Here is a 26,340-nt window from a genome sequence, read left to right as displayed (position 1 = left end):
TGCATCAGGGTGCAAATTCAGCACAATTGGGTCCAGCATCTGTAGTCAGTTGCCACAGAGCAAAACTTGATTTTAAAAGCAGTAATTAAACATCAGTTTTGCACTAATGCAATAGAGGTATATTGAGACATATAATTTTGCAGTAAATGCTGAAGATTCGCACTGTGTGAAACAGTGGAACACACTGGCTAATAAACTTCAGTGCCAGTAAATGAATACTAATGTTTTTAATGGTCCTAAATTACATTATTTCTGAAGCAGGATTAGCTTGGTTATATAAGAGGGACTGATTTGGTTCAAAGAAGAATAGCAAAACATGAAAAGAACAGGCTGTTTAAAATCTACGTCTGCTTCTCAGATGTTTGTGTTCTCTAAAGAGCAGTTTATAAATTACATGCTATCCTCCTCGTCATCATCATCATCATTCCAGTTGTACCAGCTGGCACCACTCTACACGGAGTCCTCTTGCAGTAGTAGGTGCTTCCAAAACAGTATAAAAATCAGCCCTAGTGTATAAAATTCCATTTTTGTCACACAGGCTGCCAAAATAGTACTCTAAGATAAACTGTCAAAATCACGAGTCATATCAGGCCAAAATTTGACTCGATGTCTCCCATGGCTTTACTGTAATAATGCCCCAAGAACTGTATCTTCAGTTTCTTTTGCTCTTCAGTTCTGCAGAGTGAGACTTGATTATTTAAAGGAGCTGAACTCGTCTCCTCTCTATGTAGTTTTCTACTGCAGTTGGCAAAACAGTTTCTTTTTTCGCTGTAAGATCTGAAGAAAGCTTGCTTTCATCAACCATGTTTTGCCACCTAGAATTGAACTCCAATGGCAAATTTCACCTGTAGGACTGTACCCACTTCACCCAAAATGTGAAGTTGTTCAGACCCAGGATGGACAAAACAGAAATGTCAGCAAAATCTAATGAGTTTTCATCCTCCATGTCTAAGTAGTCAATTCTATGTAACGATAAGGTTCACTTTTTTACAGCAGAAAACAAAATTGTTTTATTGTCTAAAATTAATTTTAAAAAACCCAGGAACACAAGAAGACTGACAGGTAGGTCATGCAAAGAATAACAGCTATTAAATATTTTTCCCTATTTTTATGACACAGACAAAGGTTACTATTGAAAAAGTATGCGTGACTGTGCAAATTCTGGCATCTCATTGCATGCTTCTACCACTGATCCCCTAATCACTGCTGTGTTTCCTTGTCCAAATTTCCACAAAACCACCCCTGGTTCTCCCTTCATCAGTTCTGGTAAGCCAGCACAGTGCTGACATTAGTAGGTCAAAACAATCTTATCAAACCAACTCTGCAAGACAGCATGTCAGTTGGAAAGCAGCTCCTTTATCTCTAATTAGAAATGTGTGGATTAAAACCAGTTCCAATAAACTGGATGTTTTGAAATGAGTAACTATGGATAAAAACTAAAATATTCTCCGACCTATTGGCAGATGTCTTCGATGCATGGTTTCAAAATCCTGGAGAAGGACAAATATACTGTCCACCAATAAAAAAAAGTAAAAGGAAAAAAACCACATGAAATGGGAATTAGGCTAGTCTTTTAAATTAATCTCAGAAAATTAGGGATCAAATAATCAAACAAAGCATACCTAAGCACCTAGAAAATATTAGGGAGATTTGTGGAAGCCATTATGCATTTTATAGAGTGTATACACTGTCTTTAATTGCTTTGTATTAACACCTCTATTTGTTTTAATCTTTCCTCTGACTTCTGTTTACCTTTTCCTTTCAGACTGCTGATAACTCCCCCTGTAAAGGCCTGGGAAGCACACAGGACATGGTGTGACTCTCAGAATGAAATACCTCAAACAATCAGCCATTGTGAGCGTGTTTCCCCTGTTGGTGCTGCCAGGTGACACAGTGACATCTTGATGTACCGTGACTTTATTGACACAGAGCCCAGTGCTTCACATTTTCACCAGTGTTTCATATTTTATTGAAGACCAGTGGGATGGGTGCATTAAATGCAGCCTCAGGCACGCAGGGATCATGTGACACTGTGTGACACCAGGAGGTGTCCATCATCAGATGCCTAAATATAGATATCTAGTCTGAAGTTGTCACCTTAGTTACCTCTATAATCAGTAGAGATGAACACCTCTGGAGGATGGTTCATCTCATCTGAAAACAAACGTATAAGGTAGGTAGAATGTTTCTCCAGAGGTGTCCACTTGAGAGTGGTGTCCATTGACCACAGAGAGTCCAGACAACTACCTACATACCCGACTTCTAAAAGGGCTAAAAGCAGATAAGCCATTTAGGTAAAGACACATCACCCTTTCTACCACCTGACATGTGACACCAGGAGGTCACTGGTGTTGGGGGAGAGGGCGGGGCGCGCAAGGAGGTTCTTACTGGAGAGAAAGACCTGCAATGTTCTGCTATGAAAATACAAAACCAGAAAACAAATGTTAAGTGTTTATTTATTTATTCACTTGTTTATCCACATATCAGTTGAAATCTCTTAAAGTAGCCGTACGAATTCTGGTAACCAAACCACGCGTCCCTCCCCACAACCCACGTCCCCAAGGACGCTCAGGGTCCACGGTCTCTCACCGCGCCAAGATGGCGGTCGGGTGGGGGCAAGACTACAACTCCCAGCAAGCCGCGCGACAACCTAGTCGCCCGCCCAGTGGGAGGTGTCTTTCCCTGTGGCCGCAGTGCATGATGGGAGTTGTAGGCGCACCGCAGCGGGGGTGGGCGGTGCCCGGGCGCGCGTGCGCGGGGGCGGCGGACGCGGCGCGTGGCAGGAAGCGGAAGGGGGCGGGTGCGCTCGGAGCCTGACGTGTCCCTCCGCGGCTGCCGCTCGCTGCTCGCCGGGGCCGCCATGGGCAGTGAGTACGGGGGGTACGGGGGGCTCCGGTGCCCGGGCGGGGGCGACAAGGGCGGTACGGGACAAGGGCGGGTCCCCTCGCACAGGGAGCTCGCCCGCGGCGCGCCCCCCTCACGGGCACCGCGCTGGCCCGTGCCCCCGCACCACCCCCACACACACGCTGAGGGGCGGCGGGACCCTTCTGGTTTGGCGGCTCCCGCTGGGTTGTTGCGTCTCCCCTCCCGGGCATGGCAGCTGGTTCCGGGGAAGGAGCTCACACTGTGTGCTGTGCCAGGCTGAGGTGGCGGGTGGAGTGCCGGGGCGGGGGTGTCACCTCGGGCAGGGGGCACAGCGCTGCCAGGGGCATTGCCAGAGTAAACCATAAACTGTGTCTGCAGCCCGGAGTGATCCGAGTCAGTGGGAGTCTGCAGAGTCCCTCACCTCGAGGAGAAGCTGCTTGAAAAGCGTCGTAGCCGACTGGAATATTGTTGTAGATGTAGGAGAGAATCTTGGTTTGCTTTTAAGTTGAAAACCACGATCCAGTGGAACTTTTCAGGCACAATCGCTTGAAAATAAGTGTATATCTTTTGTGGGCTTGTCTTAAAGTGTTACCAAGTTGCCACCGAAGTTGCAGCCTGGCATGAAGAAGTGGAAGCCACCAGTAGTTTCGGTTCTTCTGTGCTGTCGTGTTCTTTTTAGTTCAAATCAGTCCAAAATATGACTGCAGTCTTAGATGTGTCTTAACCAGGCTACTGTTAACTCTGTTCAAAATCAGATCTCTCTGCTCATGGGAGAACTTGCGACTTTGCAAATACTCTCTTCATTTATAGGATTATTCTAAGACAGACTTTTCTGATCTAAGGATGTGTCCTTTTGGCTGGGAGAGAATCATGGCACGAGATGTTCTGGAAAGTAACTTGAATTGATGCTTGTGAACAGTGTGTAGGAATTTTTAAGCTGCGTGGCCCACAAGTAATATATATACAATATCCAAGGTACTTTTTTCTCAAATATCAGGCTCAGGGAGAAGCTACTATGAAGTAAAAGTTTCAAAGGTATTGATAAATTCATGCAAAGCAATGACAGGGTTTTTTGGCACTGTCAACCTATACAGTGAATTAGGAAAACTCTTGACTTCTTTTTTTAGTTCTTTTTCCAGTTCATACTGTACTTAAAATGTACTAGCTGAACCTCTGCCTATCTGGAACAGATAAGAATTTAATAATACAAAAAACCCAAACCACAAACCAACCAGTCAACAAAAAATCCCCAGAACTGGGCTTTTTAATATGTAATGTACATGTCCAAGTTGAATTTTGCTTGAGCTTTTCCCAATATTCTTTGTATCTCTGTGTTCACTTTGTCTTTTAACTAATTTTCATACAGTAAAATTTCTCGAAGTGATCAAGCCCTTCTGTGTTATCTTGCCTGAAATCCAAAAGCCAGAACGGAAGGTAAGTTAATAAAATTTACTTCAAAGGTTTGTATTTGTGTAATGTAAAATGTTTACAGGTTGCATTTGTGGGATTTGGGGTTTCTTCTCCCTGCTGGGAGAATGGCAGTTTTTGACACAATTGTTTTTAGTGAAGTGCTTGTCTGGTGCATCCTGTGTTGTGGATGGGGCTGTGCAAGAATATATTTGCTGGTAAATGCAGTTGTGCAGATTTGGTTATGCCACAGCAGTGTGTGGTGAGATGCTGGAAGCAGTACAGAGTGTAAACTAGAGTAAGTTAAAACAGCAATACTTGAAAATCTTTTCTTCATAAGTTCTAATCTAAGATTATTTGCTAAGATAAGCTGCTCTGTATTATTGTTTCTTTCTCATCATAAGCTCTTTCTAATAAAAATGTAAGACTTATTTCTGTGGAAGGACTAGAATTACCTTCCATTGACATAAGCTTGTTTATTTGGATTAAATTTTCAATAAAGCTTTGTAATTTTCCTTCATCTTATGTGGGATAAAAGAGATGAACTGTAAGTTATTTTCTTTAGGATGTCCTGTACTTTGTCCCTTTACAAGAAAGTCAAATGTGCTACTCTGAAAGTTTGCTTGATTGACTAGGTCTTGTTATCTTGACAGCTTTATCATCTGGTGTTGGATTTTGGTTTTGTTTTTTTCCCTTTAGATTCAGTTTAAGGAAAAGGTACTATGGACAGCTATCACACTCTTCATCTTCCTAGTATGCTGCCAGGTATGTTTCCTTCTCTTGTTTTTAAGGAAGAGCTGAAATATTTAAAGCATGCTATGAAGTCTCTAATTTAATCTCTGCTTGGAAATGCAGATCCCCTTGTTTGGCATCATGTCATCAGACTCGGCAGATCCTTTCTACTGGATGAGAGTGATTTTGGCATCAAATAGAGGTATGGTCAGTCTTTCAGGAGGGTGGGGTTTTTTACCTTGAATGAAAATGGTTTTGAACTTGTTCTTGCATTGCACTCTATTTTAATGAAGACAAAAACTGAAGTAGAGATGGAAAAGTATTTTTTTATATTCTGTAAAATCGTAAACCGGTGCGGCATTGGGAAAGGCACAACTTACAAAATGAGTTTATGGTTGGCTGTGTACACTCTATTATATACATAAAAATTGAGCATTTTTTGAGGGAAATGGTTAGGGAAGAAACAGTTCCTAATTACCTGCATTGCTGCTGTTGCAATCTTCTGTAAATATTCCAAGGTTTGTGATTTGTGTTTCAAATCATATTATATATGTGCTGTGGTTTCCTGGGTGACATCTTTGAGTCTGTCTCACAGAAGATTGAAATGCATTGTAGTTTATATAGATTTCAGTTTCTTGAGGAAGCTTTCTAATGCAGGTATGAATTAAGAATGGCGACAGTTTCCTGAGTTCACTTTGTCATTCTTTATTATTTGGGCTGTCTTATCAGTCTATATCATACCTTGTTTTATGCAGAATAAATCTATTCTTGACAGCAAAAGTCTTTTTCAGTGGACATAGTTTTTGAGGTACTGAGCAGTACTGCATGCAAGACTGACTTCTAACAAACTTATGTTATCATTGATACCTTTTACATATATGGAAATTTGTAGTTTTAGATCTTCTCCATCATGATGTAAAGGATGGAAAAAAAAACTTTGAACTTCAAAAGTGCCTGAGTATGATACACCCCAGTATTTTCTTTCATTGTTATTCCTGTGTCTGGCAGGCACGTTGATGGAACTGGGCATTTCACCTATTGTCACTTCTGGGCTCATCATGCAGCTCTTGGCAGGTGCTAAGATAATTGAAGTTGGTGACACCCCAAAAGACAGAGCTCTCTTCAACGGAGCCCAGAAATGTGAGTAACAGCTCATATTGTGGTTTAGAGGTTCTGTCCCCAGCAGTAGAAAGTGTAAATTTAATGTGTCATGAATGGTGGAGTCAGAAATGTGATTTTCTGTTGTGCTGTGTTTATGTTCTGCTACAGATGTCTGTACTTCATCAGTCTTTTACTGACTGCTCTCTGGCTTGTTGGCTGTTAAGATTTAGAAAGGTGTGAAAAGAAAAAGTATCTGTGCAATTGGCTTTGCTGCCGTAATCTCCCTAGATAAGCAAAGCAATATATAGACTGTGGGGACTCAACTTTTGAACTGTGATGGTCAGCATTAACCTAAAAAAGTTCATAGTGATTAAGATGTTTGTTGTAGCTGTTTATACTTTGCAGTTTCAGGCATGGTTCTTTCTCAGCAATAAGGGGTCTCTGTGCTCAGTTGATAATGACTTTTAGAAAAAAATGGGTGTTGTTTAGCTATTTAATGCTGTACCACACTTCTAACTGATCTGTTTACTGGAAAAAAGAATCATAAATTGCTAAGGTAGTATCTTAACACCCTCAGAGTTTTCAGTATCTAAAGCAGTCTTTGGTAACCAAACCCACTTGCTTCTAAGTATATTTGTTTCTGAAGTTTTTTTGTGTATTTCTATTTTCAATGCCAGATTTCAGATCACAAACTTAACTTGTCCTTGATTTTAAATGTCTTGTGACTTCTGCATCCCTTCCCAACTGTTGTGGTTTAACTCTGGCTGGCAACTAAGTATCACACTAGACACTTGCTCACTCTCCCCCTAATGGGACTCTGATTGCCCTGTGTCATAAACTCCAGAACAAATACATACTTTTTTCTTTTTATTCTGCAGTGTTTGGGATGATCATTACCATCGGACAGTCTATTGTCTATGTAATGACTGGAATGTATGGAGACCCATCGGAGATGGGTGCTGGTATCTGCCTGCTTATCACAATCCAGGTAATTTCTAGTCTCCTCTACTTACTCTTCCCCTGAAAGGGCCAAAAAATCAGCCTTATGGACAGCTTGCCCCACATGCAGAGGAAAAAAAAGGATCCAAGTGTATCTTCTTCATATGGTCTTATCTTTTAATATGCATCATTGTTTTAACAAAATGAAAAAGGCATGAAACTAATACTGTGTTCCTTTTTCTACTGCAGCTTTTTGTTGCTGGATTGATAGTTCTGCTCTTAGATGAGCTCCTTCAGAAAGGATATGGTCTTGGTTCTGGCATCTCTCTCTTCATTGCTACCAATATCTGTGAGACTATTGTGTGGAAAGCATTCAGCCCCACCACTGTGAACACAGGGCGAGGTAATGTGATGTAGACCATGTTCTTTTTTTTTTTCCCCCACTGTGTTAGCAGAATGGCAAATGCTGTTATTGGCATCTGAGCTGTGTAGTTGACATGTAGTGAATCTTGCTAAGGCAGCAAGTGCTGCTGTGCAAAGTCCAAACACAAAGACATTTCCTTCTCAATTTATGGTATCACACAAGATATTTACTGAACTCGAATTGGAGAAATCCCATTCTGAATCCTGTAGTACCAAAGTATCCCTAATGGAACAAAGCACTGAAATTTGGAGATAATCACAGCTCACCTCTAATTTGTTTTTCCTTTTCTTTTCGAAGGCATGGAATTTGAGGGAGCCATCATTGCTCTGTTTCATCTTCTGGCTACTCGTACAGACAAAGTCAGAGCTCTTCGTGAGGCCTTTTACCGTCAGAATCTCCCCAACCTCATGAATCTGATCGCCACCATCTTTGTCTTTGCAATTGTAATTTATTTCCAGGTCAGTTGGAGTGATGAGGGTTGTAAAACTGTATGGAAGTAGGTCCACTTCCTTCTACATTTCACTTCTATATTTTCACAAGACTAATTTTTTTACCTGCAACCTCTGTTTGTTCATTATACTCTGCCTTTTCCTAATCAGTTCCCACACTTGCTATAGCCACACAAAAGACATGAGACCTACTTTGGTCTCTGAAAAAAGAAACCAAAAAACAAAGAAAAACCCAGATGAAAATGCACATGTGATATTGTCTAACCCAGCTGCTATTGCTTTTTACTGGAGAATACTTTGAAGTCTCTAGGCTTGTGTGTCCCTTACTGTTTGCTGCAGCAAATATATCTGTTGAAGAATATTGGAAGTTTTATGTTTCTTTTCCTGGATGCTTTTGTTCAGTCTTCTTGTAGACATCAGAAGAAATCTAAAGTTTTATCTTTCATCCCTTCTTATGTGTGTGTATTTAGACAATCCTGCAGGATTGCAGGCCCTTTGCAGAAGAGTTCCCCTGTAAGCCCTCTGGATGGAGTATGTCTGCTTGCACAAAATGATTGCAGCTGTTTTCTGTTGCTGTCAAGGCCTTGCACTTGCAGTTTGTGGCCTTTGATATGGGTTCATGCCCAGATGTAATAGGGGACTTTCTTTTGAAAACTTTTCAGGGCTTCAGAGTGGATCTTCCTATCAAATCTGCTCGCTACCGTGGCCAGTACAACACCTACCCTATCAAGTTGTTCTACACTTCCAACATTCCCATTATTCTTCAGTCTGCCCTGGTGTCAAACTTGTATGTCATCTCCCAGATGCTCTCTGCCCGCTTCAGTGGCAACTTACTGGTCAGCCTGCTGGGCACTTGGTCTGTGAGTATCCCTTCTAATCTTGCATACAGCTTTATAAAGCACCATTAAAATGTGTGGTTGAAAAGATGGTCTCTGAATATTAGGACATCTGCAGGTGGTCATGCACACTAAACTCCTAAATTAGTAATTTGTTTAAATTGATGGTATGTATGAGACCTGCTGTGATGAATGTAGAAGTTAGGTTTTCATTTACCTTTTTCCTTGGGCTGTTCTTTGCTGTCAGAAGTATTTTTTCTGTTCATTATTGCATTTCTGCTTAGACAAACTACTTGTGATAGTGAAGTTGAGTCTTTGTGTGCTGCTGCAGTACTAATGCTACACAGTGACACAAAGGTGATACAAACCCAGGCTTAGCTTAATGCCTAAGAAACAGTGAGAAGGTTGGTGACTGCTTTCTTCCTTCTTCCAGGACACATCGTCTGGAGGCCCTGCTCGTGCTTATCCAGTTGGTGGACTCTGTTATTATCTGTCACCTCCAGAGTCCTTTTCTTCAGTGTTGGAAGACCCTGTACATGCAGTTGTTTATATTGTATTTATGTTGGGCTCCTGTGCTTTCTTCTCTAAGACATGGATTGAAGTCTCTGGCTCCTCTGCCAAAGATGTAAGTTTAAAATGGCAAATTATGTCAGCTTACCTGATGAAAACAGATGGAGTGTTGCAAGAATAAGACTTTCTGCTGAAATAGCTGTTCTGCTGATAATATTGTTGGTAATATTTATCATTTGTGTAAACAGGGACTGTGTCTTTCTTGTAAGTGAGGAGGATGGTTTCTTTACTGCTTTTTCAAAAACAACATCAAAACTTAAATAGTTGCTTTCACTGGCATTAGGGAATTTAGAACTTAGAAACATCTGATCAGTGTGAGAGCTGGCAAGGTAACAGGAGAGGAGAACTTCAGTGCCACATGACAGGTGCACCGTGTAGAAGGCAGTTGCCACTTAAGAACTTGCAGGTAAAGCTCAAATAGCCAATGGGATAGAGAGTTCTGAGCTTCTTTTGTGGGAAGATTAACTACAGGTTGTTATTTTTATCTTGAGAGTGCTGATAATGGAGAATATAGTGCAGTGCACTGATGTGCCTGAGCCTAGCTTCTCACAATTTCCATTTGCTACAGGATATTTAGTATTCAGGAACTATATCACTCTGAAATTAGAATTGGAAAACAAGACGGTAAATAGTTGTCATCATGGTGTGTTTGTATTGTGTGGTTTTGTGTAGGAAATCAAGTTTGGCAGCCATATGGAATGGTTTAATCCATTCTTTAACAAATATGTAATAGTTGCACAGTTACTGTAACAGCATGAGCACTCTTGTTTTGGACTTGCATCTTGCTGCTTGTCAAGGCATGCGGGGATGCACTTGCAGCCATGTATAGTCAGGTTTTTATTTCAGAATAAGCCAATGTACGTTTTTTAACACTTTAATATACTTCCCTGATACTAAGTAAAATTATTTTAAGTTCATGTAAACTATATAGTGGAAAACTGGCAGCTTATTCATCTGAAAGTGTGTTTTTTCAGTTCATGGAATCAGTGACAAGCACCTTCAGAAATACCCCAGCTAGAGTTTGTTACCTGCAGTTGTTAGTAAAATGTTTGCAGGGTTCCACTGTAACCCTGTATAATTGCAGAAATCCAATTTAAGAATAATGTTTCAAGAAAGGTTTCTAAAGTCTGATTTCTAGTATGGGCCCACAAAGAGTAAGTGGCAAAACACGGATTGAATTATATGTATGAGAGCCTACCAATGTCCAAATTTTCCTCTTCTCAATAGCACTAGAATTATCGAAAAAGCTTTGTGTAATCAACAGGTAGAAAAGTGCCTGTGACTACAATCAATCTGAAGTTAAAATAATGGATATTTTAAGCTCAGATGAATAATGTAGAAAATAATCCAAACCCCAAAACAATACAAAAAAAGCCCAAGCCCACCACCATTTACTGCAATATCTTGGTCCTGTTTCCTCATAGTACTGCATTCCCTGATCCTGACAAGTGGCACTAAACTTACTTGCTCCGTTCCTTGGTTCAATACAGGTTGCCAAGCAATTGAAAGAACAACAAATGGTAATGCGAGGCCACAGAGAAACTTCAATGGTACATGAACTCAACAGGTGAGCTACACATTTCACTGGCTGTTTATGCAAAGTGTTATGGGCAAACATGGGGCAAGTTTTGCTTTGACTTCCATTTTCTAGATCCTAGAACATAGATATTCTTTCAGCTTCAATGTTACATGCATGAGGCTTAGAATATTGTCTCATTAATAGACTTGTGCAGTACACGTTATTCTTACCTTACAATTAGAATTAGCCTTAAGTTCCGGAGCTTGTATTTTCCCGTTGTTAAATTTTTTCATTTATATAATTTTTTCAGGGTAGCCACAAGCTTAATCACTGTGCTTAGTTGCATGGTAGACTGTAATTAATACCTTCTCCCTTAGCATAACATTCTTTTCCCCTCCAGTCAGGTTGAGCTTTTCATTTCCTCACCCAGTGTACATGGCATTGCATGTTCCTTACCTTGGACTGTAGACCCATAAGAGAAGAGAGCATTCTACCCTTGACTTTTTTTCCATTAATGTAGTTTCACTCTTGTTTTCTTAACCACCTGGTTAGATTATCTCTGTAGTGGTCTTTCTGTTCTCAGTGGGATTGCTTTTCTAGAAAAATCCTGCCTCTGATACAGTTACTTTCCATAGACCCCATGTGTGACTAACCCTCTGTATTTGTTACTATCCTGAACAAACTCTAATGGCCCCTTTTCTCTTCTTGTTTCGTGTTTTGCAGGTACATCCCCACAGCTGCTGCGTTTGGTGGGCTCTGTATCGGCGCCCTCTCTGTGCTGGCAGACTTCCTTGGGGCAATTGGGTCTGGAACTGGAATTTTGCTCGCTGTCACTATCATTTATCAGTACTTTGAAATTTTTGTAAAGGAACAGAGTGAAGTTGGCAGTATGGGAGCTCTTCTTTTCTAAACCTAGCTTCTCATGGACCCAGGAAAGAGGGGAGGGACATTCTCAAAAGGGTAACCAGTCAGGTGAAAAGAAGTATCATAAACTTGATAATGTTGTTCTATAGAAACACATATTTTAATAATGTTTCCAAAGCACATTCCCTTATGTTCAAACTTTTCTAGCATACGGTTTGCATTTTATAAATTGATGAGGAAAATGTGCAAAAAATTTTTTCTTAAGAAAATTGTTTTTTAATTATGTGTTAGGAGAGTCAGCTTTCTGACTTGGATTTAGTTCAACAATTTTTGGGATTTTTTTGAGCCCCTTTCAAATTTAGTAACCAGAAGCCTTTGCAGGTTTTAATAAATGTTTGTTAAATGAATGTTTGGAAGGGATTTTTTCCATTTAACTTGTTTTTGCAGCTCCTTTGCAGTAATGCTGAGAAAAATCTCTCCATCTAATGCTCAAGTTTCCATGATTATGGTTGTAAGCACAAACAGTGTTTAATGTGTTTGGGTATTTTTTCAGTGTGGCAGATTTGGAAGGCAGTTGTTTCTTTTTACTGAATGATATCTCTAATTCCAAATGTCTTGTAATTACTACACTAGACCTTGTCAGATGTTGAGTATTGGCTTGAGACTGTTGTCAAGTTTCTGAGTAAGAAAGGAATGTGTCCTTTCCCATCACCTCTCCTCCATAAGCAGAAAACTCAGGTCAATCTCGATTCTGCCAGAGCCTGTGCCTAAGAGTTGCTGCTTTGAAACTTGGTCAAACTGGCAGCTTTGTAAAGCCTTCTACTTAGTTTTCATTGCCATTAGTGGCAGTACTGCTGGTTCTGATGCTGGCTGAAAAAAATGGGTGTTATGGCTGCTTAGATGCAAATCTGCTTGTGCTCTTTGCTAGAGCGTAGTTTCTCTCCTTGATAATGAATTCTGGTCTTGTAGCGATGGGGATGTTATCTGACTACTCATATCTAGTGAATTTTGAGTCTCATTACCACAAAGGACTGTGGAAAGAATGTATGTTACTTGGCTGTTTCTATAGATCTAGATATGAGACCCTTGTCAGATAACCCCACTAAGGGCCTTATGTAGAGGGCTTTTCCACCCTATAATCTCATGGATTTGAGTGGTACATAGAAAAATACTTTCTCAGAAGGTATTGGGGCTCCTCCTTTTTTTGAAGATCACACCTTCAAATTGGGGAGGTTACAGCAAAAGCTTTAATGGACCAGAATAATACTTAATTTTCCATTTAAATTTAGATTGTCAGTACTAATCAGGTGCCTAGGACCAAATGCAAATATTTGTGTATGAGTCTTGTAAATACACTTTTCCTCAATCAGTATTTGACAACATGGAAACCAAAATGAGGAGTTGTAACGCTGGGATGTTTCTCTACACTGCATCAACATGCCTTCTGTGCGTTTTTGCATGTTGGGCTGACAGTATATGAGTCACTGTTCCTGCTGGGAGTGATGGGACTGTTATGGACCCAAGGAGCACAGATGACATCCAGAAGCCCTTGTTAATGCCCTGAGCTCAGGTATCAAATGCCTGAGGAATCTGCAAATGTGGAATGAGATGCACCTATCAACAAAAGTCAAACTCCTGGGGTGAGGATCACAAATGGAAAAGGAATAAAAGTATTGGGATAAAGGATCCATGAAATTCTCACTGTCAGCCATTCACTATTACTTCACACTACATTCTATCATTTTTCTGTTTTTCATTAAGTACTAGTGCACCACAGCACAACTGTGATGTGACATGGGGACAGTTAAAGAGTGACTTTAAAAGGAGAGGGAAGGAGCACGGTGTGGTTCTGGCTTTGGGTATTTTTGTTGTTGTTTTTCCAGGAAGCCCAATGCAAACTTTGTTTTGATATAAAAGACTCCACTTTTTGGACATGAAGCTCTGGCTGGGCTGGAGCTGTACTTGTATTTTTGGTCATATCATCTGTTTGAACTGCTTGCAGTTTAGACTTCTCTCTTCAGTGTCTAAGCAGCACTTGTTCTGTGCATCTGTATTTTTGTTGTCTAGTGGTGAAATCTTTGTCTACTATGAGGCAGCTATGTCCTCAAAGCAGGACCTTCTGGTCGTACAGTGGATGTTCACAAAAAGAAATAATGCCTAAAAAATCTGCTTTATAATGAAATAAAGTACATCTTTGGAGCTAATGCTTGTTTGTTGGGGTTTTTTTCTGAGTTGCAATTCAAAAGGTGCTGCACGAGTAAATAGTGGGAGAGTGGGACCATGATGTATCAGTTTAACAAAAACTGTTTCCATTGGAGATACAGTGCCAATCATTTTGTAGCATGATAGTAGTAATAGGATGTTAATTGAAACAATGCAAAGCTGCTGATATTCCCAATATGCCCTCTGAGTTCCTAAACTTAGAGTAAGGGAAAATTTTGACTTCCTTCTGAATAGAAATATCCCAGTACTTGAAAGCAAATTTGCTTAAAATAGCAGTACTGGATGCAAGAAGTTCAGCCAAGATTTTGGTTGTCATTCTAAACAGCAGCTTGATTTCTCCCTTGCTGTTTTATATTTCACCAAGAAACTTGCATTAATAACTGTGGTTGCTGTTGGAATATTATGTCATCACACATGACGGCATTGGGGTCACCACAGATGTGATGAGTTACCTGCAAGAGCTGGGGGAGACACCAACACCAGGGCAAAGCCTGAGATCTCTCTTTTTGGCATTTTAAATGCAAAATTCTTGGCATGGCCTTTTCTTCTGCACTGCAGGTTTCATGCGAAAGCTTTTCCTGTAGCACTTAACTGCTGGGTGTTTGATTTTTGTCCCTTTTGCCATTATTCAGGAAGCCTTAAAAATCATCTGTTTTATTCTAGTTCACTTACTCCTGGGGCCCATCTCCATATAATTTTGAGATGGCAAACAAATGGGCTTTTTTTCCTGATTTCTCAAGCATTTTGTTTGTTGTTGGGTTTTTTTATATTTAAAAATAAATAAATAAATTGCTCTTGGCTGCAACTTTAAAGGTTGTTGCTTTGCTCTAAGCATTACATGGCTGTGCTCCTGTGATTTCTCCAGGGGATAACCCTGTCCTTCTGCTGTAAACAGACTGATTTGTGAAGTAGATTTCTCAACCAGCTTTCAGTAAAGGAGGAAGCCGGGTGGCTTGGTAACTGCTTTCCCTAATTGTCCCCTCTTGCAGCAAGGAATAACAAGCTTTAGGTGGTCTTCAGTTTTACCACAGCTCTGAGGAGTCTCTCACAGGTTTGTGTGAGCTGCTTGTTTACAGACGTGGTGGGACATGCTGTGAGGTCCGCAGCGAACCTGGACTAGTGAACCTGCTCCCTGGACTAGTGAACGTGCTCCCGAAGTGTCGCTGGTGCTGACGGCAGGCTGGAATCCTCGCAGCGCGTCTGTCCAGGTCCGTGCTGGCTGCGGGGTGTTATCGCCGCTGGAGAAAGGGGCTGTCGGCGAAAGCGTGCAGGGAGGGACAGCAGTGACAGCTCTGACACTCTGGTTTGCTCGGTATTTCGGCCGGCCCTCGGCTCCTCTGCCAGCTTTCTGCCACGAAACCCCAGCCTTCACCGGCTGCCTGCCCGAAAAGGTCGCGGTTTGAAGCGCGGCCAGGGACGAGCGGCTCCATCGGCCCCGGCCCGCAGGTGTTCAAACAACGCCGGCTTGTCTGGGGGGCTGCGGCTGCCAAAAACCGCCCCGGAGGACAGAGCCTGGCACGGGGAGCGTCTGCCCGCCGGGTGGCAATGTTACACTGCGATTCCAGGCACCGGCTCCGAGGCAATTTGGATCAGGGAAATGCACGTTAAATCTATTCCAAATGTGTGTTCTTTCCTTTCCTTCCCTGCTACGCCGATGGGCGTCGTACAAAGTAAGAAGTTGGGAGCGGAGTTCGCCAATATTTATTTGTATTTCCTAGAGCTGGGGCCAGGATTGAGGTTGTTTTAAGCTGAAATGCTGAAAATAATCTTTTAGGGAGTTCATAACATTTACAATATTTTCTAACATTTTTCAAGCATGCTAGGTGTCAAGGGGCAGTTGCTGTTACAGCCTTTCAGTCTTCCACTTAAGCCTAGACTGAGACAGTCCATGGGATTGGAAAGAAGACAAAAAAAGAAGCATTTAAAAGGAAAATCAATATTCTAAGCTGGGGACCTAATTAGGCAGCTAGACTTTAAGCTGCTGGTTTATAATATGCCACTGGATGGATCTGCTAAAATTGAAACTCTTCTGTGGGCCAGGTTGTAGCAATCCTCTGGCTATTGCCAACGTGATGCCAGCCAAGCTGGCAGTGCTTGGCAGAAAGGAAATACCCTGACAATTGGCACCTCCTTTGGCAGCTGTATCAGAGGGACTGGAGACTGAATGAGCACAGACATGATATACTTTGTCATCACAGAGGGGGCTGTCAAGGTCAGAGATGAGATGCCAGCTCTGAGATATTTCTTGTTGGAGAACAAGAAGACTGGGCCAGTCAATTTTCCATTAATAGGAATACCTGAGAGCTTAAAACAGAGGGAACAAAAAAACAAGAGAACAGCAAAGATATAATTTTTTTAAGAAGCTGTTTCAGACATTTTTATATTGCTTTGGAGAAAATCAGGATACATGACGTATATACAAAACCCCAGATTCCCCTTCTTAGATATTAAGGCTAAAGTGGATGGTTCCAAAACTGGTATGAGCGGGGCCTGGGAGAATATTAGCTATCTGAAATCTCAGATGAGTATTATCCACTTTAATCTTCAGTGTGTCTGAAGCCCTCTGATGTTCTTACAGCTCTGATGTGTCTCTTCTATGTACCCGTGTGAAGATTTATAAAAGAAAAATGCAGCAGCGAGCAGGGAACAGCAAACAGAATATTTTGCCTGATTAACTTCACTACATAAGCGTGAATTTTATTTTTGTTTAAATAGCTTTATCTTTGGGCAATGCAAGAACCCAGAATGTTGCTGCTGCTGCTGCTGAATTCCCAAGGGGTGCAGAATTACACCTAATGCACACAGAGCAAGGGCTCCCTGTGACCACAAATGTGGTAATTTACACAATGATTTGGGATTGCAGAGCTCAGCTGCAGAGTAACTGGTGGGTGTGTGGTGAGAAGCCGTGAAGGAATTGTGGGAAGAAATAGTGCAGGAGCCAAGGCAGTGAGGAGATGTATCCTTGTGAAGCTGGGGTGTGGTGGTGTACGAGGGGCCTGTATTTGAGTGCATCCGAGAATGCTCTCAAGCTCCAGAGTTTTGAAGACTGTTGACAACAAACTGTGAGTGTGTTGTGCGGTTGGGGATGGTGATTAAAATGCAAAGGGGCAGCTGCCTACTGGATCTCCCCTGCAAGACAAACCCAGAACACCTCTGTGCTATAGAAATCAATGATTTGTTTAACCTTGGTATCCCAGCCTGACCTGGTGTTCCCTTTGCACCATACAAAGTTTTCTTTGTGTTCCACAGATGTAGAAACTTGTAAGATAGGGAAGTGTGTTTGTTAAAATAATTCCTTTTCTAAGCACTTTTATCTTGGATGTTTGAGGATGAAGCTTGGACTGTTGATTTTTAAGTTATTAGAAGAGCATTTTTTAACCTTGCTTTGAGTATCTCTTGAAAGAAGAAGAGATTTATGGGGGAACATGTTAACTTCTTTAAGTAGGTAGAAAAGAGCTGCCTCTTATCTCAGTCCCTCCCATTTCTTAAGCAGTACTGGCTGGTGGAAGCAGGCCAACATTTGGGATAAGGCTTATCTAATTTAATGATGGAATACAGTAACAGAAGCCAGGGGATCTGACACTACTTTCTGCAATTGAGGTACATTGAAGTAATTTTTATTTAACTTTAAACACAGGTATCCACCTTTCTGTAGTGAATAGTTGGAAGCTTACATGATCCTTTAAACTGGAATGGTGACAGGGGTATCTCACATGTGGAAAGAGAAGAGCCTTAGCTGTAGAGCAAATAAACTAGAAGGGTTTTCATTTTTATGAAATGAAAGTTCAAACTCCAGCCCACAGCTTGAAGACCTGAGTAAAAGCTACCATCCTATTTTCTTGTGTTCCACAGGTAGATCTGTGGTGGGAGGTTCTTGAACAAAACAGGTATTTCTCGTGTCAGAACTTCAATCCCTCTGTGAAAGTGATCCTTAGGCTATTCAAACCTCACATACCCATGTGAGCTTTGTCCAACACGGCCTTTTAATTGGTGTGAGATGAGCTTCACACAACTTGTTTTCATCTTACAACAGCAAGAGCACTTGACCATGTAAAGCTACTTTTTTGTATTTCTGTCTAAAAGGCTTAGCAACTCTTGGCTGTAAATTTTTAATTTTCTCACCTTCTCCGATGTCTGTGTTCCATGGGTCTTTAGATGCACACCTACTTCCTGTCCCAGCAAGGGTGGGATGGAGTTACCCTGCTCTGATTCTGTGTGAGGGAAGGTGGCTGGTGTTTCTGAAGGCAAGTGATGATATGTGTGGATAGTCCTGGCAGGATCCTGCCTTCTGGATTGGACAAAGCAAATTCATCCTCTGAAAAAATCTATCCAAAGGGACAGGACCCTTTAGGAATATATAGTTATCAGTCTCTCTAATCTTAGGTGCCTATCACCTGTATCCAAGTTGCACAATACAGATGTCCAGACGGGCTGGAGGCATTCAATAAAGCTGCTGCTATAGTTCTTCACATTAATAGTGAGTTTGAGCGCATCACTCCTGCGGTCAGTGGTCTAGAAAACTACATGCAGCTCTCAGGCCTGGAGAGAATTTGGGAGGATAAAAGAATGGACAGGCTGAAGCAGGGCTGAGGATCCTGACAGTCACCACTTGGGACCCAGAAAAGATGTGTCTCTGGTGCTGGGGAATTGTCTTTGGCCTCTACAGCAGCATTTGGCTTGCTAGTTCCCAGTATTTACCTGAATATATTTTGGATTGTTGCAGCTCCTATTGTTTGTGATAAAGGGTTGGACAAAAGGTCCATTGATCAGGCAGTCCTTGCTATCCATCTCTGTCTGCCTCTCGAGACAGCCAGTTTGTGGTCGTAGTGATGCTGCTAAGCCACTGCACTACATCAGGCTGGCACAGCAAGTTGTGCTCACTGGGAGGAAAGAAGGTGTGATAGTGTGTGCAGATCCCTTCTCCTTTCTCACCACTTGCATATGGGAATCAGGGTGTGAATACCATGCAGTGACTCGCTGTCAGGTTCAAAGCTGATGGTGATCTTGCTTCCATGGTCTAGTTTAGCAGGGAACAGTCTGCCAGGTTTGAATGCTTGTGATATTCAAGCTCTGCATGGGAGAGAGATTATCACAGACAAAGGTGCTGAATTTCGTAAATTTGGGTTTTTTTAAATGAAGCCAACTATTGATTAGAAAAAATATTGTTCCTGGGAAAAAACCCTAGTGTTTTTCACAGGAAACGTGAAATATCTCCTGTAGTTGTTGTTTTAGCTAAACTTTGTCTGCTTGTCTAATGATGAAAAATAGCGTTTGGTGCAATTACGGAAAATAGCCATGTTTCTGAAATACTCGGTATTTCTTTTACTGTGTCATAGTCAAAATACAGCCCGTGTTCAAAATGAAATTGCATTTTGTGCAAAGATTCTTGCACTGGCAGAAAAATTAAATACTTTTATCCCTAAAATAGGAGGGAATAAGATATTGAAAATAAAAAGCATCAATATTGCTCATGTGTATATGGAAAAGGTTATATCTTATGGCTCTGAAGTAGAACTTAAATCCAGACATAATAATGAAGATACGCAAAAACTTCTGTTTTGAAGAACTAGCTGGGGGGAAAAAAAGATGTGAGATTTCAATATAGATTCTTTATAATGTAGTTAACAGAGTGCAATATTAGGGACTGACAGTAAAGTTGGCCAGCAATAAATGGGAACTATAGTTACCTACTGTTTTAACTCAAATTGAAATACTTATTCATTTTATAGAAAGTTTTTTTTCCCCCCAAGTAATGGAATACAGAAGTAATATTATCACTTTAAAAATTAACATGTGGGAAAGGACACTACCATTTTTTCCTAAGTTTGGGGTTTTTTTTTAAGTTGAACCTTCCCTGTTTCTGATACCTCCCCTTCCCAATCCTGTCATCTGGCTGGATCCAGGGACTCAGACTTGCACGTGGTGGTGCAGAAGCTCCAGCTATGCTGGGTCTAGGAACCTTTAGAAACCAGGGTGTGAGTGGTGCCTGTAGAGCACGGGCAGCAGGAGTTGTTGGAGCTGGTGACAATGCCAAGGCAGAGCTCCCAGCTGGGGCACTGGGAAGAGCTGCTGCCTGGGTGCAGCCCCTGTGTCTGGGTACAAGTAGGACAGGAGCGGGAACAGGAGCCCGTGTCTCCCTGTGATCTCTGCAGGCTTTGGATGCGTCCCCTTAACAGACTCGCTGATGACAAGAGCTGGAGTGTGGAAGTCATTACCTTCAGCCAGATGCAAAAATTGTCTTGTGCTCCTGCTCCAAAGGGAGCCTGTGGTGGCTTCCTCCCTGTGACGAACGCAGGCGGTGGTGTCCCAGCCCGCTGCCGCTCACCGACCTTCTGACTCCTTCCCCCGTCTCCGCTGTGCCCGCTCCTCTGGTCCCCTCTGTCATCTCTCGTTTGCCGTCCCTCTCATCTGCGCGGAGCCGGCCCCGCTGGCGGCTCTTGCCGGGGCTCTCTCATTGTCCATATGCGCATCGGGAAGATCAAGGAGCGCTCTGACAATCGGCACATTGTTCCCGGGTTTCTGCGCCCCGGCTGGGGAAACGAGCCTGCCCTCCCATAGCCAGGACCTCGAATTCCCGGGACCTGGCAGTCCGTGGGCCGGATGCTGCAGGTCTGATCCGGATGAGTTGTTGGAGGGAAGTTGTCCCAGCTTCGGTGGGAGTGAATTGTCAGTTGTGATGGCTTCTGGCTGATGACATATTTGAGGGGAACCAAGCTTTTTGAGCAAACAGCATGATAGAAGGAGGTGCAGGATTTGAGGTCCCCCATGCACACAGATTTGGAAAGCATGTGGCTGTGGAGGTCTCTCTAATACAAGCTGAATACATGGTTTAATTCATAACTTGAGGTACAACCTGTGCCTGGTGTTTTGGTGGATTAACTTCTCTACTTGATACTTTTTTTTTTAATTCTCCCTTTTCTTTTCCTGGCATCATCTTCTGGGGAACAGGGTTGCCAGGGAGCCTGCTGCATCCTCACGGGAGTCCTGTCTTTTTCTTGCCTTCTCCATTTCATCTTTCTACTCTTCCTCTGTCTCTTTCCCTTCTCTTGTAATGCACAACCTTTTTTCAAACATCCCATCTCTCTCGTGCTTATACTCTTGCTTTCTCTGGGATTGCATCCTCTGTACATGGGGTTTATGCCTCCCCTCGGATTGATTTTCCTTCTTCTTCCTCATACTTTCTTCTCCTGTTTGGGGAAATTTTATTTTCCATTCTCTTTTTCCTTGTCCCTCTCTGGTTTACCATCCCCCTTTGCAATGTCTGCTTCTTGCTTATCAGCCCCTTTCCTTCAGTTCTTTCTACCCCTCTCCTTATCCTCCCAGTGCTGTATCCCTGGTGGGGACCTGGTTCCTTAATTTGTTCGAGAAGCATCATCCTGCTGAGCTCATCCAGATGAGTGATTTATCTGAGGACAGTCTTCGTTCCTGTTGGACGTGGACAACAGTCCTGTATAGCAGTGAGGGTCCTGCAGTTCTGTGGGCCAATTGGGATCCAACATCACACCACTCACACCTCCACACTTGGTGTCACTTGTCATAGGATTGAGCCTATGACCATTCAAGCACAGCCTTGGTGGTTCAGAAATATTCCATACTTTCTTTTTTGGGCTGTATATTTTTCCAGACTTTTCCAGAGTGTGTTGCACTATTCTGCTCCATCAGAGTCACATCTCACCCCAGAGAGGGCTGCCTCTCAATAGCAAATGGAGTGGTTGAAGGACTACTAGGCTGGGCCATTGTAAAATATTCTTTATCAAAAATGAGCCTTGCAAAGAGTGCTGTAGTTCTTTTGACACCCTCCCCCTCCCTTTTTTTATTTTTCCTGTAGGAGTATTTCAGCTATTTAATTAATTTTTTTTTTAATATCTCTCTTTCCAGACTTTTTATTCCAGCCCCACTGCCTGCGATCCCTGTGGGGTGTGAGGAGGAGGGCTGAGTGACAGGCTAATAACCTGCTCCGGCTCTCGCTCCAAGCCCAGTGGCAGGTGTCCCAGCACCCCTATTGAATGCCACCATCCAAAAAAAATTTATCAACAATCTTCCTTCAACGATGATTTATTATTGCCATAATTTGCCTTGGTACAATGAGCTGCAGAGTGTATTTCTGCACCCGAGTGACAGGTATTTGATGGCTCCAGGTTCCTATTTTATTTAGTCTTGAGCCTAATATGATTTGGTTACCCTCGCCCCCTCCTTCCCATCCCTCTCCTCCCTCCCCACCCAACCTTTTCTCATTTTGTTTTGTTTTCTATGAGTGTGTTTCGCATAACCCTGGGCTGGCTGACAGCGCTTGTAAAAACCAGAAGTCGATCTTGCAGTGGCTTTTCACCATTAATCAAGCTGCCTGGAATTGGAAAGTAACACTGACAGGCTTTTATCTTGGAGAGAAGGAGGATGGCAGATGTATTTTATAGTGGATGAGCCTTCACGGCTTCTATTAGACTGGGACTTCAGTGGTACAAGGTGGTGGTTTGGGGGAGGAGGGGAGCGAGGGGGAGGAGAAGCCAGGGAGCAGCCTATAGATAAATAGATCCGTCAGTCAGGCGATGTGGAGGTCTCCAGGCGGCCAGCCATTGTAGGTGACAGAAAAGGCAATCAAAGACAAAACAAATCAAAAGGTACATCTTATCAGCAGCAGGCCAGCTGGACTTCCACCGCACTCGGAGGCCCCGCCGAGGGCAGGAGAAATTAATCGTGCTGTCGAGGCCAGAGAAATTGTCGCCGCTGAAGGTCCAAGTTCAGGCGAGCAGAGGTGGCCAACATTAAAGGAGAGGGAGAGCAGGGGGTGGGAGGAGAGGAGTGAGGAAGCGAGTGCCGCCGTCCCACCACCTCTCTCCCTCCCTCTCTCCCCCGGCCGCCGCGGGCTCCTGACAAGTGCATTCATCGTGCGATGATAGCTCGGCACCTATGATTGGTACCTTTAATAATATAGCCCTCGCTCAGCTGTCACCCTGAAAGAACAATTTTTCCTCCCGCTTTCCTCGATGCAAAGATACATCTGTAATGAGAAGGGTGACAGAAAGTGGGAGCGCGGGGAGCCAAGGAAAGTTTGGAAGAACATTAATCAAAAAGTGAAGTTGGAGGTGATGCCGGCTGCTTGAGGCGCCCGTGCCTCCAGCGGGGAGCCAGCGGTGGGTTTGAAGCTGCTGTCGTGTTTTCTGGCCCACAGTGCTTTGAGGCCCCCTTTGTGGGGGGGAGAGGGAGCCTTTGCCTACTCTGGGAGAGGAACAACTTTGAAAGCCACCATCCTCCTGCACAGCAGACCTGGTCATGATGGGAGGGACTGGGGAGTAGCCCCCTGTGCTGGGAGTCCTCGGTGTAAACCAGCACAACTCCATGGTATCCAATGGATTTACCGTTGGACAGGGATCTCTCTTTGCCTCTTCTGCCTGGAGGAAGAAATGTGTGGTTACAAGTCCTGTGAGTTTCCCTGCAGCAGGGCTCTATTTGTGCCCTGCTCTGATTCATCCTTTGGATTCAGCCACACTTGATCCCCAGTCCCATCCTTAGCAGCACTGTGCAGAAACTGCCTTATTTCCTCAAAGGAAGAGTTCTGCCTTCCAGGGCATGATGCTATTTTCTCCAAGCTGCAGCATGGCTGCCCCTGGCCAAGGTGCTCTTACAGCTCCTTGTGCAAAACCCCCAAAGCCCAAAACCTTATGCAAAAACCCTCAAGCCCTGATTATGGCCCAAGCTGCAGCGTTGTGGTGCTTGGAGCCACTGCATCAGCACAAGGTCCTGCATTGCTGTGTCCGTGGCCATCACAGGAGGGGCCAAGGACTCCCATTGCTGGTGCCCAGCACTGCACACCCCTCAGCCTTCCAAGCAATTCTGTGTTTTTGGGGCAGCTGGGGAAGTTTGGAGGAGTATATTCCGCCCCAGATGTAAAAGACATGCTGGCAGCCCTGTGTTGGGGGCTGGGGAGAGCAGCAGGCGCCTGCATTGCATGAGGCACTGAGAGGGCTCATGTTTGCTGTATTTAAGAAATGTGTCTATTTTAATTTAAGGGATAGGCGGCAGCATCCTCGAACATGGTTATCTCCTGTGGTTTTTAGCAGCTTTCCAAGCTGCCCAGCTCTGCTCTGCAGTTGTCAGTCCCTCCCTGGGATGAAGCCCTTGGGCTTGAATTCTTTAGCATTAGCATTTGGCAGTCAGTTCTCTCATTCTGCATATTTGTTCTCTTGTACCTACAATTGATTTGCTAATCTGCATCTGTTTTTTTTTAATCCTAATAAAAGGGGGGATCATATTAAGATCTGGATCAAACAGTTTTGTCTGTAAAATCGAGGATGCTGGTCTCTGCTACCCACAGTCTCAAATCCCAGGGGATCAGAAGGAAAGCAGGGAGGGTTAGGCAGCATCTCTAAAAAAAGTAGTTTACTCTATATGGTTTCCAAAAATTGAATGGTGATTACTTCCTGCTTTCTCCATGGAAGCAGATAACTTCTGCAGACAGTGGTTGATGGGTGTGTGAACCATATGGCTGGGATAAATGTTGGTAATAAGGGGTGGAGAAAGCAGTCTTTGAGGAATGTTTCCCTCATCCATACAGAACAGTTGAACCCAGAATGGATGAGCACAACTCATGTAGGGAAGTGAAGCTCTGGTCTCTGTGTAGGTCTCCTTACCAAGAACATACAGGAGGGGAAATGGGTCCTGGACAGTTGGTTTGATCTGTCCGTGCAGGAGTTTCAGAAGAAGCTTAAAGGGATGAATTCTTCACATATCCACTGCAAAGGTGATTCAGATATATTTTGCTAGTGCCAAAATGAGGAAATAATGCTTTTGCCTGGTAACATTTTCTGCAGTCCATGGCCTGGAGCTGTAAGAGCAGGGATCTCTAACTCAAATGCCTGAGATGATTTTGAAAACTGAAAAACCAAACCCTGAGTTTCACTGAGCCTTGGAGTCCTTCCAGATGTTGAGATGCTCAACAGGTTAATTGTTTTTTAAATGCTTCTGGCCACATGGAAGACAGGGCAATTTCTGACCTTGATGTGTATAAAGAGGGGGAATCAACTTTGAGGTAGTACCACACCATGGCATGGGAAAAAGTGAACCCAGCACCCACATTCCTGAATTTCCACTATGCTATCAACCTAAGCCTGAGAGCACCTGTACAGCTGGAGCTTGTACTTGAAGAGATACTGCAAATTTTTAACTCTCGTGTGCCTATAATCTCTAAAACATGTGTCCAGAATAATAGATGTTGGGAAACTGTTAGCTCAGGTAATGACTCGTTGAAGACTGCATTGTGAATCAGGAATAGACTTAGAATCAGGTCTTGGGAAATCAGGATATGACTCCTGAATTCGTTTCTGCCATTACTTCTCTGGTGGAAGGATGTGCTGTATGTGAGACACAGGCTTGGATTCATAATTTCAGAACTTATAATGAATAATCCTCTGTATCTCCAGAGTTACTGCATCTACAGGGGCTTACAAGCTGGGAGATGCAGAACTGGCAACAAACCTCTGCCAGGTGACTGCATCCAAATCAATGGGAACCTGGGGAACAAGTTCTTTTTGGTGCAAACAGTCATCATGCTGGTGTTACTCCCTAGACTTGGCCTGAATACCAACCTTTTGGGACTAAACCCCCATCTGTTAGGGAATCCTGCACAAACATCCTACATGCTGCTGGGGAAACTGCCCCATCCCCTTTATGAATGAACCCCAAACCTGCAGTCCTAAGATATATGATGATGTTGACATGCAGCACATACAGCGCAACCTGCCTGCTGAGAAAACTGTTATTTAATATTGTATTGCTTGGGCAGGTGTGTGGGAGGCTGAGCCAGGCACAATGGCCTCAGTTAAAACTGGACAAAATGACACTACACAAAGTCCATCTTCTCTGTTCTGATCCCCAGTAGTCTCACTGAGACTGAGGCAGGTTTGTAATGACCTAAGTGGAGCCAGGGCTCCATTCATAATGTAAATCTGGTGAATTGTAAAACAAAGTAGTTTTCAAAATGCTTTCCTGGCGTGTGGTTAATATCTTGCTAACTTGAACTCTGAAGTATTGCATCAAACAACTGGGCCCTGCATGAAGCCTAACCAGGGAGGTTATCCCAAAGCACAGGAGCCCCCAGCCAGCCTTGCTGTCTGCTGTGCTGTTTGAGCTTAGTATGGAAGTTGAGACACCAACATGTCTTTATCACAGCTGCCTTTAACAACCTCTGTGGATTCCACCTTCCCACAGGAGACAGGATCTACATGGGGCTGTGGATCAGGGGCCATGGTGAGCAGGCAGTAAAACCTCAGGTTGTGCAGTTTTCCCACTTCTCATTGCAGACTCAGGAATGTGAGCTCTCTTTGGGAAAGAAAGCAAGCATCTGCTGCAGATGCTGAGAGGCAGATGTGAGCGTGCTCTTTGCTTCCTCATCGTCCTTGCGCTCCTTTTTATGCC

At 43.2% G+C, this 26,340-nt stretch overlaps 1 protein-coding gene across 1 annotated transcript; it reads left to right on the top strand.

The window, feature by feature from the left end:
* The first annotated feature begins 2,782 nt into the window (after positions 1–2,782).
* SEC61A1 (Sec61 translocon alpha 1 subunit) lies at positions 2,783–13,909 on the top strand. The gene is made up of 12 exons (XM_027700734.1): positions 2,783–2,867; positions 4,232–4,299; positions 4,972–5,037; positions 5,128–5,206; positions 6,013–6,144; positions 6,984–7,093; positions 7,294–7,447; positions 7,766–7,926; positions 8,580–8,777; positions 9,187–9,378; positions 10,814–10,890; positions 11,566–13,909. Exons 1-12 carry the CDS (start codon positions 2,861–2,863, stop codon positions 11,750–11,752), a joined length of 1,431 nt encoding a protein of 476 aa, XP_027556535.1. The 5' UTR covers positions 2,783–2,860; the 3' UTR covers positions 11,753–13,909.
* Positions 13,910–26,340: the final 12,431 nt, after the last annotated feature.

This window comes from Neopelma chrysocephalum, unplaced genomic scaffold, assembly GCF_003984885.1.
Source record: "Neopelma chrysocephalum unplaced genomic scaffold, ASM398488v2 Primary Assembly neopelma1_147, whole genome shotgun sequence".
NCBI classification, from domain to species: Eukaryota; Metazoa; Chordata; class Aves; order Passeriformes; family Pipridae; genus Neopelma; species Neopelma chrysocephalum.
Note: the sequence above shows the minus strand (reverse complement) of the source record. Positions and strands in the feature narration are given on the sequence as shown.

Excerpts from the sequence above, each read along its gene's own strand:
- SEC61A1 (XM_027700734.1), top strand. Across the intron at positions 7,094-7,293 it reads GCCTGCTTATCACAATCCAG|CTTTTTGTTGCTGGATTGAT; the intron begins GTAATTTCTAGT and ends TTTCTACTGCAG. Across the intron at positions 9,379-10,813 it reads CTGGCTCCTCTGCCAAAGAT|GTTGCCAAGCAATTGAAAGA; the intron begins GTAAGTTTAAAA and ends GGTTCAATACAG.